The sequence below is a fragment of the Crassostrea angulata genome, chromosome 6, assembly GCF_025612915.1.
Source record: "Crassostrea angulata isolate pt1a10 chromosome 6, ASM2561291v2, whole genome shotgun sequence".
Taxonomy (NCBI): Eukaryota; Metazoa; Mollusca; class Bivalvia; order Ostreida; family Ostreidae; genus Magallana; species Magallana angulata.
Window position 1 is genome coordinate 55,971,266 of NC_069116.1, and position 17,151 is coordinate 55,988,416.

The 17,151-nt window shown below is 34.3% G+C and overlaps 2 protein-coding genes across 12 annotated transcripts in view; both read right to left on the minus strand.

Moving 5' to 3' along the window:
- Window positions 1-425: 425 nt before the first annotated feature.
- LOC128190018 (ventricular zone-expressed PH domain-containing protein homolog 1-like) lies at window positions 426-14,134 on the minus strand. The gene is made up of 15 exons (XM_052861871.1): window positions 14,074-14,134; window positions 12,541-12,757; window positions 10,566-10,710; window positions 8,773-8,947; window positions 8,364-8,527; window positions 8,016-8,225; window positions 7,380-7,594; window positions 6,915-7,091; window positions 6,583-6,694; window positions 6,237-6,354; window positions 5,980-6,119; window positions 5,571-5,705; window positions 4,928-5,077; window positions 4,365-4,469; window positions 426-3,507 (listed from the first exon to the last, which is right to left on the minus strand). Exons 2-15 carry the CDS (start codon window positions 12,747-12,749, stop codon window positions 3,208-3,210), a joined length of 2,355 nt encoding a protein of 784 aa, XP_052717831.1. The 5' UTR covers window positions 12,750-12,757; window positions 14,074-14,134; the 3' UTR covers window positions 426-3,207.
- A 567-nt stretch (window positions 14,135-14,701) lies between these two features.
- Window positions 14,702-17,151, minus strand: part of LOC128190019 (tripartite motif-containing protein 2-like) — a 28,867-nt gene continuing 26,417 nt past the window's right edge. For all 11 annotated transcript variants that reach the window (XM_052861881.1, XM_052861875.1, XM_052861877.1 and 8 more), the window contains one exon: window positions 14,702-17,066. The gene's annotated coding sequence lies outside the window, so the exon portion shown is untranslated. The remainder of the gene's footprint in view (window positions 17,067-17,151) is intronic.

Sequence of the window (17,151 nt, forward strand, 5' to 3'; positions counted from 1 at the left end):
AGTTGATAAAAAGGCAGTGAAGCTCTTGACAGTGACCCCACTCTCTAATGGCCCGCTCCTCTATACCACTTAGACTTACAATGATTTTGTAATAGTTTCTAGAGGTGGTTTTTCACTTCCTGTTACTGTGTGTTAAATATGTCAGATGTGAATGATCTAAAGGTGAAAATCATCCTTTAACTTTAATCTTTTTCTATAGAATACAAAGATACTGTCATTTTCTAGATAACAAGCAGTTTCTTTGTTATGCCCACTGATTGATAGTTACAGGTATATGCTTTCTTCTGTTAATGCATCATAGTGAGTGATTCTAAACTTTTAAGTCACCAGCTGTATCATTAACAAAGAAAGTTTTTTTTTTCATTTTCCAAGATGCTCTGTCCAGTCTTACCGAAACATTTATTTATAAAAATAAAATAAAATAATAAGACAAAATAATAGTTTTAATGACATAAATTATTACAAAACAGAGTAAAATATTCATATTATACAGTAACAATAACTGGTATATAGACTTTGACAATGTTACAAAACTTAATAATATTGCTGTAGTAATACAAGTATATTATGTTCAAAATTTGTTAAAAAAAAAAAAATAATTAAAAAAATAAAATGGAAAGGCATACTACAAGAGAAATAAAGGTCTGAAACAGTTGTTCAGCTTTCATATGATAATGGTAAAAAAAACCCACACTGGTTAGAAAAGTATCTAGTAGATTTCTATAATAATCACAGGGCTCAGCAAAGGGCAACAACCTCCTCAATACAACGGTACAATGCCTGGGTATCAATTATTGCACTTCAATTGAAGAGAGAGAAACATAAATGAGCATTACATTCTAATGAGTTAGAGAACAAATATGGCACTTGAACTTGGAATATTTTACGGGTTCACAATGGATCCAAAAGTGAGTGATTACCCGGTGATCCTTTTTTCTGGAGGATCCAGGTATCATTTTCAGCAAAACTCCTTTAAATATTGTTAATGCTTGAGTTTATGTATATTTTCACTCAGAATTTAGACCATTGCATCTATTGTTGATTTATTCTCAATAATGTAACTTGTTTAACAGATCGGGTTTGATTCAAATTTTACCACTTAACCCAAAATATTTTCCCCAAAGAACTATATATGATAAGAGTTGAATTTGGCCCCCATAATTCGCCATTTTTAAAGTGTTTCGGGTACAATAAAATGTTAACTAATTTTTTAGAAGAGTCGATATAAAATATATTTTTCATCTATTTATTTGATTTATTTGCACTTACTGGCAGTATATGACGTCAGAAGTGACGCCATTTCTATAATTCAATCAAAATCAGCCAAAAATTGACATTTTTCTTATCTATTTACGAATGGAAAATATAGAGCGCATGCTTGAACAAGGAAAATTTTTTTGTCACGTATTAATCTTGGCTAGATACATCTCTGATTAAAATATTTTATTTGTTCAAAAATGCGCTCTATGTTTTCGGAAGGAAAAACTGCTTGAAAACAAGCTGTTTTACGCTAAAAATGCAAAAATGGCGGGAAAAGGTTGTCTTTACAATGTCATATTTCTAAATTGTGAGCACTTGAACCAAAATGAATATTATGCAAACACATCACATACATATCTGTACTAAGAAAACAAAGAATGATATTAAAATGATGATGTTCATTTTAAGGGGCCATTTTAGGCCCTTATCATATATAGTCTTTTGTTCATTTTTCCATGCTCTACTATATCATTGTTTCTATAAACAGAACACCTGGAAATCTCCATTCACTGCATGGATTTATAACACATGAGACAGCTTGCTTTATACAGAAACTGATATCCAAAGCAACAAAAATACATGTCATTTCATCTCAAACAAAATTTATATTCTACAGATGTTACAGGCTGATGCTAATAAAATCGATAAATTTTATAATATAAAACAAGAGCATTACTATGAACAAACATATATTTTTCAATCCTTTTCAACAGCAAATAGATCTGACTGATTAACAAAAATCAATAACCACAGTTGATCAAATGCATCATCTTTTCTCTACTGCTACATGTACTACAAGTCACTGACAGAAGGCAAAAGGACAGGTAAGTAATAAATAATTACAACTCAGCAACAAAAAATGATATGTATTGGTACACCCGAGATTCATGCTCAAATAACTTTCCATACATAGGATGAATAAATGGTCTAAAAAATACACAGGAGATGTACAGCTAGTGCGGTCCCTTTACACAATAACTACAGAAAATTTTTAGGTAGCGGTAATACACTGTCCATATACTGGTAGAGTCAAAATACGCACTGAACATGCACAGCTAAGTAATCATTGATCAGGCCAGTGATCACATCGTTATACCCTGTCTATGACATTGCTTTGTGTAGCAAGAGATACAATGGCACGGCCACAGGGAAATCCAAACATACTTAATGTAAATGGAGTTTTAATCTGCAATACATTTATCATGTGTACTTTGAGAGACTCCAGCTTACCAAACTAAAGGTCTCATGAACAAAATATTTTTCTTTTTAAGAAAATGGGCGGTGATTCTCAGTATGAGATATCACAAATAAAAACACAACCATTTTTCAACAAAAATAGGATCTAGTGATAAAATTGATCTACAGTATGTGGAATGTAAAAATAAAGTGTGGATGGTTGACCATCATATTTTGTGATGATGCAAAATGCAATGGAATTATATAATTTATCAGCTGAAGGCAGAGATTAAAAGATTAACTCTTCTTCAAGCTGATGTCTTCCATTTGTAGATTATAGATATCACAGTGTATTTGTAGGCAAGATAGAAGAACAAGTATAACACAAAATTAAATAAAGCCTTGTATTGAATCCAAAAGAAATCACAGTCATCTGAAATAACCATTCTTCTGACCCTTCCATGCATAAACAAATTTCAAGTTCATCAACCTGTTATAGCAATGTTGGTTCCGTAGTGGGTAATTTTGTAGATTTAGTTACAAAAAAAAGGTTTGTAATGTATCACAATGCATTACAATAAAACAACAAGGGAGGCACTGTATTGTATAACAGTTTCCCTGTATAAATTCTTTGGCAAAATCAGGTATTAAATGAAAAATGAGATGAATGACTTATACACAGATGAAATGAATGCAAGCCGTGGTTTTTTCTTTAAATTGGGATCATTGAGGTTCAGTACACGGAGAGTAGGCAGGGTGAGCCCTGTGTCATCATAACTTTGTATCCATGACAGACCTTGGTCTCTCAATCACCACATTCTCCCTCCCCCCGGCTCCCTGCCCCGCCCCCTCTACCTTGCCCGCCCCCTTCCCAGAGTCATCTCCCTTGTGAGCCTGGGCCACAGCGATGTGTAAACACTGCACCCACTGTTCTATATTCTGGTGACCTTTGGCCTTGAATGTGTAGGTCTGATCGGCGGTAAAGATCTCGAACGCCTTGGGAATATCTCGGTAGCCCTTCCTCACCGCTTTCACACTCTGGATTTTACTGACTGGAAGTGTCTCATGTTGCTGAAAATCAGAAATAAGCAAGTTACACTACTCCATTTCTGTAAAACAAATACACTGTATATTATGTATTTTCAAAACGTGACGAGAACTATTACCCGTAGACTAATCACAACTCTAAACTTAGTCTATTTATAGAACTAAAACTGTTGGTGCAACACACATTTTCCAGTACAGTTTAAACACCATAAAATTCTTATTTGAAAATATTCACACAGCAAAAAAACTAAAATGTTACAAATCTTACACTAAATATTTATGATATTCCAAGGGGAAATACTCTGCTTACAATTCAATGGTATTTCCAGCATTCATTACTGTCGAATCATTTAAATATGTGGAGGTCAAATTCATGGATTGTCAACATTGGGATGAAATTTTGTGGATTCATTTTTTTGAAACAATGTATAGAACCAGTAAACTCCTATCAAATTTAAATATCATATATAAAGACTTCTTAATTTTCCCTTCAATATCATTAGTGTTAAAATGTGTAAAAGCCAATATTTTACATTCTGCATCTAAACATTGGGACTAAGGAAAAGCTATTATGACATCTATAAGAAAGACTTTTAGAAGAAAATGAAACTGTTCAGCATTACTTTGGCATATCTTATAGACCCACATACTTGCATTCATTTGGTGACTGGAGCTAGTACAAAAAATATCACACACGTACTTATCCGAAGAACAACCCCTGCATTGTAACCTTTAGAATTTATCGGAGAAGTGGTTAACTTTTAACATACTTTAGTGTTAACAATAAAGAAGTAAATATGTTTTTATTATTCATTATTTATCCAATTTCTTCTATGGATTCTACTTTTCTGGTTGCCTATCTCAGCGACCTGTTCACTCACCTGGTCACTCTTGCTGTAGGTGATCTGGGTCCCCGACAGAGTAAAGTAGCGAGTCTTCCAGCGCTTCAGGAATTTCCAGCGACCTTTCTTTTCCCTCAGCTGCCCCTATAAGACAAAAGATCATATCTAAGTGAAGATGATTTACTTCACAGGTTCACTTTCTGACAAAAGCCTTAGACGTCTCACAGAAGTCTGAGAGAAATTAAATTTCAGTGTACATGTATACTGCTTTTTCAACTCAAGGTATTATATCATATGAAAATTACTTGATCAAATATAAATTATTTTTTTTTAAATACCTTGAAAAGAAAATGAGACAAATTGATGGGTAAACTGTAAAATTTTATCACAGAGTAAATGCTAAACAAAACCCATTAGCAATAATATTTGTACAAAACAGTAAATGTAATTGAGTGTAAATATGATTAATATTGAAAATATAAGTAATCACTTGGCAAACCTTTCACTTTTCCCCTCACAAATACAAAATGTACTATTTTTAAGTTTTAGGTATGACACATACTATGGACCATATACATATAGTGGACCACTAATAAACTTACAGCAATGACGGGTGCACCGTTCTTCATCAGATCACACATCTTCTCCGGGTGATTACACATGAAGCATGCCCAGTACTTCTTTGCTGCATTGAACTCGAACACATCGAAAAAGCGCCAACTATGTAATTCATGTATCAAAATGTCTTGATCCTGCAAGAGGAGAAAAATAATATGATTTCCTGGCACTCTGAAATAATTTTAAACTTTGTAGAAAGCCAGATTTTTACAGGTTTATGGGAATGTAATTATGCTATTTTCTTTATGAATACTGGAAAAAATAAAAATCAAGTTTGATAATTCATTGAGAATTAAAATTTGTTGGCTAGGAGTATCAATGAAATCCAAAAAAAGTAAGCCACCATGAATACATGTACAGATAATTTCACCGTATATTTCAAAATTTGTACCCGGTAATGTGTTCTTATATTAAACGTGCAATTTGTAACATCTGCATTCTGATTTCATTTTATAGAACATCTTTTCCATAATGTTCTATAATACATGTATAAAATCTTCAGCTCTCATTTGTCATAACGCTGACCTGTTCAAGGACCTCTGCAGTTACAGAGGAAACCGTGTACTTTTAACTGTGTATTATCTGTAACTATAGAAACAGAAAATCCTAAACATACTGCTGACCTACCTTTGCTGAGGGGAACGAGGAGGTGACCAGGGTGAGGAAGCTCCCTGTGGATCTGTCTGTCTGTAGGGAGTCCCAGCAGGTCTTCAGTCGACTGATGCTGTAGTCATGCTGGCTGAGGGCCGACGCTGCTTTGGCCTGCAATAAACATCAAGTTTACCCAAACGTATTTCAGCTTTTAATAAATAACCAACAGCTAAAGAGAAAATTCCTTATTCTATGTGAGTACTTAATAACCACCATTTCTTATCAAATTGAAAATATATAAAATTGCGAGCACTGAACTTGTGATTCAATTTCATTTTCAATTTCCCCATGGGTTCTTCAAATGTTTTAACAAGGATATTAATACCCCTCATTTAAAATGGGATATACATTATTGTTTTTATTTTGTCTTGATTGCTGCCATTACCTGAGTGGACAGGAACATGAGGTGGATCCAGGTTTTGGGCAGCTTTGTGTCCAGTGTGAAGTAAGACTTGTTATAGATGCACTGATCTCCCTTACCTCCACACTGGAAACTCAGGCGAAGAAACCTCTTATGACGACCATCTGTCAAACATGAAAGTTCTTTACTTAAATAGTTTTCAAACATTCATCACTAAGGGTCATAACTTGGATTTTTTCAAGCCTATTTCTAGATTTGCTGGGAATGTAGCGAGAGCTTACTGATGACACTGCAGACTTCTGGGAGAGGAATGCGGGCTGATATGTTGCTGATGAAGTTGCGTATTGTAGAGAAATGTTTGTCACAGAAATGCTGCACACCATCACGCATCGACTCCACCTACAAGTGAAAATTATAAATCCCTGTCAATTTTTACATTATCATTGAATTTTAAGTATTTGTATTGTTAAAGTGAAAATGTTCATAAATTCCTCATTTGAACACTGTAAAAATTTGATGAAAACCATTATCAGTTGATCAAACAGAATATTAATTCAGAACGTTTTAGAGAATCTAGGTGACCTATCTCAGAGAGTGCTGATGAAGTCTGGGCTTTCTGCGACTTACCGAGGGACCGTGTTGACTGCTCACTGTTCCCGAACTCATCATGGACATTCTGTCGGTGTAGTTGGACGCGGGACTGACCGGGCGATCGTAGCGACCCGTGGACACACTGGTCCTGTCAAACACAATATTTAATTCAATTACAAACAGGAGATAAGTCAAAGTAACATCATATAGGTAAAGAGAGGAGGTGAGAATAGAGCAAGGCACAGCATCATAATGGAGTACCAAGATCTGTTGGCATCCTCTACGTCTATAGACACCTTTACATAATGGATACAGTATTTTTTGCTGTAAATGATCTCAGTGCAATATTTGTAACACTGTCCCAATACCTTGATGACTTCCCCAGGCTCTGCTCACTAGACATGTGACTGGGGGGTATGTTCATGTGGCGGACAATGACTCCATTAGGGTTGGCTGAGTTTGGGGGGTTCCCCACTGTAATGACGGTCACCGCCCCCTCTGTCTGGCTGGACACCGACTTCATCTCCTTGTCCAGGGTGCTGGACCTGTGGATACAACAGAGGTATAAAAACACAGAGGTCAGTCATATGATCATCAGTAGATAGAGGGAACCCAATACCCATACAGTTACAACTTTACTACATGTGTACTAGGAGAGACTTATATAGTCGCTGTATATCCCTGTGTTAAAGGTAAGAGCTACATATCTGAATGATAAAGGACTCAATATCGTAGTTAATGCATTAGGATTAATTTCACAGAACACATATTGGGACATATATCTTTGTTTTCCTTTGTTTTAAGAAATCAAATGATCCTAAATAAAGGCTTGCCTTTTTTTGTTATCCTCCTTCAGCTGTTGAACCAGAATCCGGACAGCGCTGGAGCCGTTTTGGGAGAGTTTTCCAATCTTGTCCATATTCTGGGCCAGTAGGTCGGGGTGGGTCAGACCGAGGGCCTTGATTTCCTGGAGGATGACAGTCAGCACTGCCTGGTCAGTCTGGGTCAGGTTGGACACAAAGTACTCCATGCTGAGCTGGGCCTGGTCCTGTGAAAAATACAGAGGTCAGACAACATCGCTTAAACATCAACAAAGATGATTCACTCATTTCTTACAGTAATAATTATTCATAATATGAAGTTCCCAAGATTAGCAGCAAATGAGCATTTATATCATTTTTTGTTTATTTGAAGCACTTGCATATACATGTATATTTGTTAAGATTAAAATAATAATTTAAAAACTTTAGAATAGCATGATGAAATAATGACTCTTTATGAATGGAAAATGCATAATATGAATAAAGTTGTAATTATAACTTGTAGATTTGAAATTGAATAACCTTTGTTCATCGATGTTGATAACTTATGATTTATTTATGAAATAAGCACCGGTTTGAAGGATAGCTTCCAAGATCTTTATCACACAATTATTACGACATAAAATAATTGATGTAAGACTGTCTTGCCTCGTTTATGGTGGCAATTGATCCCATGATCTGAACAACATGAATCAGGTGTACTGGCTGTTTCTCCCCAGAAGCTTTCAGTGCGGCAGCATAACCCACAAATGGCTTCGGATTCGCCACGGCCATGTCTACAAACATGGTAAGAACCAGTGGGGCCAACACAGAGGTCAACAGGTACTCTGACAACTTGGGGATGTGTGGCTCCAAAGTCTGCAGTCAAAAAGATGACGGAGATAATTACTTTGAAAGTAATATACATGTAGGACTATATGTATAACTTGTATAGTTGTCAACAGATAACCTAGAAATTCTCCACTTGTAATCATTATAATATTTTTCCCCACTCACCTGTGGCTTGGTTTTGGCCACCATTGAGAACACCTGGAACAGACTGCTCCTCTCAGACACATCACACTGATCCAGAATGTCCATCAGTCTCGCCGTGCAGTCTATAATTGGGTCACGATTCTGTGCATAGATCTGAGGAAGGACTGTACTTAAAATGTAGTTCCCTAACAAAGAGACATACCCCGGTACAAGTTATTTTTATTCCATTAAAGTATACAATGAACATAAAATCCTACATAGACAAAAAGTAGATCAATACCAAGATCCTCACTGCATACACTAAAAGTCAAATCAAACTATCACTTAACAGTACCATAGATAAAAAGCTTCCACATTTACTCAATTTTGGTCTGAATCTTCTAAACATTGTGAACCACACCTGTTTTAAGTAAACACAAGAGATACTGACCCCTGAAGATGCTGTTGAGGATGATTTCCATGTGTCTGGCCAGCAGGTCAGCATTGTCCAGGGCGGCCAGGGACAGATAACTGGACACATTCCGACTCAACTCCTTGTTGTCACTGCTCAGGAAGTTGACCACCACAGGGATGGCCATCATCATCACTTTAGCCTTGCTGTAGTGCTGAAACCAAGCAATGATGCATTCTGTACAACAAAGATCAACAGTGATTGAAAATCATTGAACTGTAAAATTTCTTTGTAATCATTTACCATATATACTCGCTTATAAGTCGGTATTTTGGGAGTAGAAATTTGAATGAAAAGTAGGGGTCCGACTTATAGGCATGACATACAATCAGATAATTTTTCCACTGAGTAAAACTTCGTTTTTGGGTGCCATTTTGCTTCCAACTTTTGACTTGCGATCCCTATACTTGATATGTTCATTTTTTAATTACTAAAAGATACACACATTAATAAATACATTGAAAGTTTCAACTGTATTTCTTAAAAATATGAAAAAGTTTTTTTAAAGTATTTTTTATTTAAACAGGCAATTATTTACGCCTGAGGTGATAATAGCTGTAGGTATAACTGTACTTAAAACAACACAAGCCAACACCGAGTTTAAGAGGCTAATTACCAACCCTAATCAGTCAGTAGGGGATAAAATCACTGTCATTTTATTTCCAGTAGCATCTAAAATAGTTTTTGAGCTATAATCAAGTTGTATTGAGTGTTTAAAAAATATAATGGCGTCCAAAATCGTAAGTTACAAACTTCAAGAAAGATAACTCTGTTTACAGAAAACTCTTAAAAAACATGGCGTCTAAAAGCGATCTAGTTGGATTACAGAACAGCAATTTCTGTTTAATACTTAAGAATTAAACACCAGAATAATTGCTGGTCTGTTTTAAAAAAATAAAGATCGTTTTATAATTATTCATAATTAATTACACCTGCATGAGGTGATAATAGCTATATTGGTGGCTGTAGGTGGCATGTCACCTAAAACAACACAAGCTAACACACCACTTTTAAAAGGGGCTATACCATCTTAATCAGTCAGTAGGGGATCAAAATCACTATCATTTTATTTTCAATAGTATTTAAAATATTTTTAAAGCTTTGACAAGTTTTCATTAGTGTATAAAAAAAAAATATGGCGTCCAAAATCGAAAGTTATTAATCCAGGATAGATGTCTTAACACCAACACTTAAAATGCATTGCATCTACAAATGACAACAGAGGGGTCAAACACCAATATTTTTTTAGCTAGAATATAGTAATGCTTGATAAAATGGGCTTATTTGATTGACAATCTGTAGACTGATTATCCAGAAAAAATTACCCGACTTATAAGAGGGTCAATGGCAAAATCTTGTAAATGAACCTGAAAAATGGCAACTGACTTATAGGCGAACAATACTTATAGGCGAGTATATACGGTATTCAAAATAATTTTTACTGTATACAGGGAAATATACGCCCCCTTTTTATTTTCGCCCTCGTTGTTAGCGGGTGAATTTAAGACTGGGCGAATTCCAATTTTCCAAGCTATTTCTTTGGTACACAAGAGAGTCTGGGCGAATTTAAGACGGGGTGAACCTGTTTGCAAGTGTAGAAGGGCGAAAATAACACGGGGCGAAAATAACCCTGTATACAGTACAATGTATTTAAAAATTTGACAGGATTTATATATACATGTAACTGTTTTCATAATAGTACTTGGTAAGTAAATTGGCTGAAAAAGCAATCTAAGTATGAAGTATGAAGAAAAACAAATCGTCTTTCTAACCATAAACAAACAGCTCATGATGTCCGAGGCAACCTTAGCATGGGGAGGATCTTTGTCATGAGTCAGCGGGTTCAGATTGTGTTGTTGACAGAGCTGTAAGAGATTAACCAGCCCCGACGAATGCTCCTCAATTGTGTCCATCTCCCTGTTTACAGAATACAAAAGATTTTCAAAAAATGTTCATATTGTAAATGCCAGCAAAAAAAGAAAAATAAATCTAGAAATCGAATATATGGTCCTCACACCAAGTCTCTTTAAATTATTTGAGGCATTGAAAAATCTGTTTCAGAAAGCTTAGGATTAGCATTCATCATTGAAGGTTTGGTTGAAGGACCTTCTGTTAATAATGTAGTAAATATAGATGAAAATTTTGGAAAACAAGCAATGAGCAATGTTTAACAAGAGGCCCAGGGGCCACATTGCTCACCTGAGCAACAATTGCCTTAATTCTGATCAAATTAGCATTACAGTATCAACATATCTTGACAACTCAGTACAGTAGATCTTGCTAAAAAAAAATTGAAAATCTGCCAATTTTTATCCACCTCTTATTTTTTGGTAAATACCAAGCCCCTTTTGTTGTTGTACCTGTAAGAAGATTTTTCTCTATTCCTATAACCCCCCCCCCCCCCTCCCCATTTCGTGGCCCCACTATTCTCTAGGGAATCATGGTTTCATCAAACTTAAATCTACCTTTAATCTCATAACGTGTGCTTTCACACTAAGTACTGAGTTTTGTACCAAAAACTTTCCCCAGAATATTTTTAAAGATTGTAAAACTTGATCCCCCAATTGTGGCCCCACCCTACCCCCGGGGACCATGATTTGAACAAACTTGAATCAACACTTCCTGAGGATACTTCCATTTTAATTTGAGCTTTTCTGGCCTAATAGTTTTTGAGAAGAAGATTTTTAAAGATTTTCTCTATATATTCCTATGTAAAATTTGAACCCCCAATTGTGGCCCAATCCTACCCCCGGGGACCATGATTTTAACAAATTTGAATCTACACTTCCTGAGGATGGTTCCATTTTAATTTGAGCTTTTCTGGCGAAATAGTTTTTGAGAAGAAGACTTTTAAAGATTTTCTCTATATATTCCTATGTAAAACTTGATCCCCCAATTGTGGCCCCACCCTACCCCCGGGACCATGATTTGAACAAACTTGTATCTACACTACATGAGGATGCTTCCACTCAAAGTTGAGCTTTTCTGGCCTAATAGTTTTTGAGAAGAAGATTTTTAAAGATTTTCTCTATATATTCCTATGTAAAACTTGATCCCCCAATTGTGGCCCCACCCTACCCCCGGGGACCATGATTTGAACAAACTTGAATCTACACTACCTGATGATGCCTCCACACAAGTTTAAGCTTTACCGGCCTAATAGTTTTTGAGAAGAAGATTTTTGAAAAATACCAACAAATTTTCAATAATTCTTAATTATCTCCCCTTTTAAAAGGGCGTGGCCCTTCATTTGAACAAACTTGAATCCCCTTCACCTAGTGGTGCTTTGTGCCAAATTTGGTTGAAATCTGCCCAGTGGTTCTTGAGAAGAAGATGAAAATGTGAAAAGTTTACGACGACAACGACAACGACGACAGACAACGGACAAATTGTGATCAGAAAAGCTCACTTGAGCCTTTGGCTCAGGTGAGCTAAAAATTGAAGCAACATATAATATAGGACATATACATGTATCTGCACAACTTAATTGTCTCAAATATGCTTTATAAAATATGATCGTCAGATAAAATCTGATGTATTGATGTAGTCTGACTGAACATTTTCAGTTTTTAGCATAAAATCAATACCGGTACATATTTACATGTATGCACATAACTTCATTACATAAATATCTTATGTTTTAGCTAGAATTGGTATCCTCATTTGATTTATTTTTTCAAGAGCAGAAACTTATACTCTACAAATTTTTAGTTAGGATCGATTTTAAAAAGGTTTTGCAATAAGAACCTGATGGTTGTTGTGACTCTTGTGATGCAAATTTCCACCACACTCTGGTCATTGTCATTATGTATATAGTCTTCAGTATCAATTATCTCCCCTATCTTCTTTAACGCAGTGGAGATATCCCCAACAATATCCTGATCCTCCAATGAGAACAAGTCCCCTGCTTTAGAAAGATCCTTTTCATCAAGGACCTTAGCAAATAATTCATGCATTTTGGCACCTATGAAACAAAAGATACATTCATATGAATATCACTGCACCATATATTCATCTCAAAAGCAAATATATCTGTTAGATTGTATCATAATAAACAAATTTAATCAAAGTACTTAAAGCTGTGACTGGTGTTGATATAAAATGTCTCATTTTACATGAGTAGTGTGAATTTAGAATGGGTTATATTAATTGCTTGAAGTGCTGACTCCACATGATATACATCATCATTACCTAAGGTTTTATCTATAAGATTAAGATTTAGAAATTCTCTTTATGGGTGTAACTGTATTTTTTTTTTAATGTTTGGAAGTATCCTTTCTATTCAAAATCCTTTGATTGGCAAAGGATTTAAGCTAATATCTATTATGTGCTTATATTTCAAAGAAAATAATTCCCAGTAACATTTAATATATTAAATAAATGCATAATAAATGGGACAGTGACTTAATGTTAAATACTCTTGCAACTGTAAGAATCAGTCGTTTCCTTCATTTGTTGATCATGATCGCATTATATTATGTAGTTTTAATATGTGCCCACTGAAAGTGTGCTGTGGTCTTTGAGGCATGGGAAAAGATCAACATGGACTACAGGGGCTTGTGTAGAAAAAAACATAGTTAAAAAAGTGGGTACCTGGAAAGAAAAATAACAAGTGAGATGCCATCTTGGATGCAGCTTCACTTCATCAGCTAATTTCTCATTTATAATGTTAAACAAGAAATTCCTGCCGATTCATATTCTTTTAAAAATGATTCTTTTTTAAGATCTCACCTCCAACTTTATTCTATTTATGTCTGCATCAACAAATTTTATCTTTTTCTAATGTGAACACCCCAAATCTACAACTCCTTAGATTTTTCCATAACTAATCATATGATAGATTTCATCTGCCGTACTTTCGCTTTCTGCAAGAGCCAAGGAAATGTCGATTTTGATTGTTTATGCAAGAAATCTACAAGTTTGTTAATATTGGTGGAGAGTGCAACTAAACCAGAGTTGATATATTTCAGAGAACAGTGAAGAAGAATCATTTACAAAGGAATACGAATCGACCCAAATGTCTAGTTTAACATTTTACTAGAGAAATTGTCTAATGAAGTGAGGCGGTATCCAAGATGGTGTCCTCCCTTGTTATTTTTCCTCCAAGGCACGCATTTTTAACGAGGTTTTCTACGCAAGCCCCTGTGCATCAACATTTAAATATAAAATATACATAAACATAGCTTAAATACTTTTATCAACTTGAAATAAACATTGTTTAAGCATCATAATTACACTCTAAAGTAATTCAAAATAGACACATTAATGACCATGATTTACCTTGTAAACTCAATCAAAATATTTTTGCAAACTTTCTTCTTCCATTTTTGTGCATATCCGGTTTCGTTTCTAAAATATTTTTAGTTAAGTCGTACAGGAAAGTTTCGATCTCCAAATGTTAATATTATTTCACCCACTTTTCTAAGCATTTTTCCCTATTTTTTTTTAAATCTTCATTAAGGAAGGAGTCTTGTGTAGTTTCTTACTTATCAAAATCTTGAAAATGTATCACATTAAATTTATTTTGCAATGTTTGGAAAAATGTAGATAAATTTATCTTTCCTTCCTTAGTTACATTTTTCTTTCCTTCTTTATTTGTACATAGAAATAGTTTTAAAAGTTTATCATCTAACAACGGTTGTGTAATAAACATTCTTAACGAATTGATATTGATCATTTTGGAATTGGTTTCATATAATGTTTAATTCAATATATGATTTTAGTATATGTACAAACGTTTTGTTTGCAAGCTTCAAAATTTGTATAAGCATTTAATCTATATACAATTTGAATTTAAATAATGTAAAGTTGAGTGTTTAGTTGCATACAAATTTGAAGAATTATAGTCAATCAAAAAATGGGAAGAATGAGAATTCAAGAACTTGTAAACAAAGAACAAAGAAAAGAATGTATTTGCATCATAATGACTACTGTTTTTATTTTTCTTGTGTAAAATCATGAATAACATGAACATAACTTTGTCAAGGCAGTTTACATTCACATCGACAATATGCTACAGAAAGCAAACATATGACGAACACAAAGTTTTGTTGTCTACAATTTCACACATTTCCATAATAAAATCATATGCCATTTTTCATGCCAAACACAGCTATATAAACACTGGACAAATAGTTCAAGTAAACCTCTCTAAAGCACTCTCATTCAAATTTAATATCTAAATTAAAAATCTTATTAAGAAAAATAACCTTAAAAAGTTTCATAAATTCTTTCAAAAACCCAGACAAACAGTTTATCTAAAAAAAAACTACTGTAGTCGTAAAAAAAATTGAATGAGAAATCAGTATATATACACCAGAAAACATTACATTTTTAAAAATGTACCTCACTGCAAGAATTCAATCATTATTGATCGAAATGTACAGATGAAATACCTAATCTCAATCATTAACAGACTACTTGTCTCCCTGTCATGGCTCATAACAGCTGTCATATCCTTTATAGATCATATTTATATCTGATGGTTTCCCACGTTTTCTGGGATATACACTTTTAATTAATGTTATGTACAGACTGGAAAATGATTTTTTTACATATTCAAACATCTTTTTACTCACTCATTTATTCATGCCATCAATGGAAAAAATAAACAGAATCAAGACTCTTTTAACAATTAAAGTACAAGAAGGAATCACTTTTGTTGCAGGCTATTTCTTTCTCACAATGTTGGTAAAACTTGTACTAACTACCATTGTTTCACATATTGGTAAAACTACTAGTATGTAGTACACATGTACTCCAATTAATTATCCTAACTATAATAAACACTTTCACATATCACAAATTGCAGGTGTTGACTCTAGACTGTAGTGATCTCATTTTTTGTTTCATTCAAATGCATAGAAAATCACTGTTAAAAAAAAATGCTTCATATACAGTTCAGCAAAGTGTCAGAATGGATTAGCATCAATGAAAAAAATCACAAGGTAAATAAACTGTACACAGTGTTTCAGTAAATTGAAACCCCTCAAAGAATAATTATCTATAATTCTATATAAAACAAAGACACAAAGTACCATTATATATTGATCTTATACACCAGACTCACAGAATAAGATGGAGAAAGAAATACAGTACACTGGGTATAATTTTTGCCCCATTCCTCAATTTTCATTCAATTATGCTAGTAAAAGATTTTGCCTTGTTCAAAATTTTCCCAAACTAAGTTCAATTTAGAAGCTTTTAAGTATAATTTTAAATTACAGTAGCTTCTTTTTATATTAAAAAAAAAATAGGTGGAAATAAAAAATTTTTAGGCAAAGATTTTCCAGTATACTGTATAGAGATTCTTGTACATTGATGGCAGACATTGACGATGAGATTTCAGTCCACATAGAAATCCTGTCAAATGCCTGCCACCATTAAGTTACTCCAAAGATTGCTGTTCCTTATCTCAAAATACCCATCCATGTCACATAGAACTGCATACAATGAGATGATACAGAGCGGTCCAGTTACATAATGTTACATTACACAGAATGATACAACTGTAAGACAAAGATGTTGACAGTTTGTACATATAGACCATATAGAATAGGATGGCAAAACCTGATACAGTATTACATTGGGTATACACATGGCATAAGATGGCATAAGATGGCACTGTTAGGCTAATAAGCAGTTACACTGAAACCTGACTAGTCTGATCTGTGCTCTTGGAAACAAAAGTCTGAGCTGGAATGAATAGACTGTTGGATAATCCAATTTTTGTAGTTTTAGCACTTGAGTGACAGTGTTTCAGAGTTCACAGGGGTCAGAATAGAGAGGTTCCAACAAAAGTTGCTGTACAGACCTTGACAAGCTAAGATGGAAGTTTGGAACTTGATGAATTATGAGGATTATTGAAGCCATAATACTTAATAACAGAACTGATTGTCCATAACGCTGTTGACACTAAAACAAAATGTATCAAGTTCACTGTTCTCAGTTTTTATTCTAATGTACAGTATGCTTGGTATACCTGTAAGTATCTACCTTTTTGATATTGATAATACACTTCTTGGTTTTTTGGAATACATGCAAGCTTAACAAACTTTACATTGATTACATTATCTTCAATAATAAAAAAAAAAGTGCCACGTAGAAATCCACATAGCACACAAGTTTTGCTTTACACCGAGTCTGAACCGTCTCCAGTTTCCATGGAAACATTGCACAATTTTTTGTCTGTCTCTACGTTGTTTGGTTTTGTTCTTCCTGACGCAGGAATGGATTTTTTTTGGTTTTATCACATGACCTGTTGGGATCAACATCTACAAACAGAGAAAGTACAAAAGGTTAATGTGGTCATTTTACTTTACAATCTAATTTAAGTCCATCTGAAACTTCACCAAACCA

Excerpts from the sequence above, each read along its gene's own strand:
- LOC128190018 (XM_052861871.1), bottom strand. The coding sequence starts at position 12,749 with ATGCATGAATTATTTGCTAAGGTCCTTGATGAAAAGGATCTTTCTAAA. Across the intron at positions 6,120-6,236 it reads AGAAGTCTGCAGTGTCATCA|ATGGTCGTCATAAGAGGTTT; the intron begins GTAAGCTCTCGC and ends CATGTTTGACAG. Across the intron at positions 5,078-5,570 it reads CCTCGTTCCCCTCAGCAAAG|GATCAAGACATTTTGATACA; the intron begins GTAGGTCAGCAG and ends CTCCTCTTGCAG.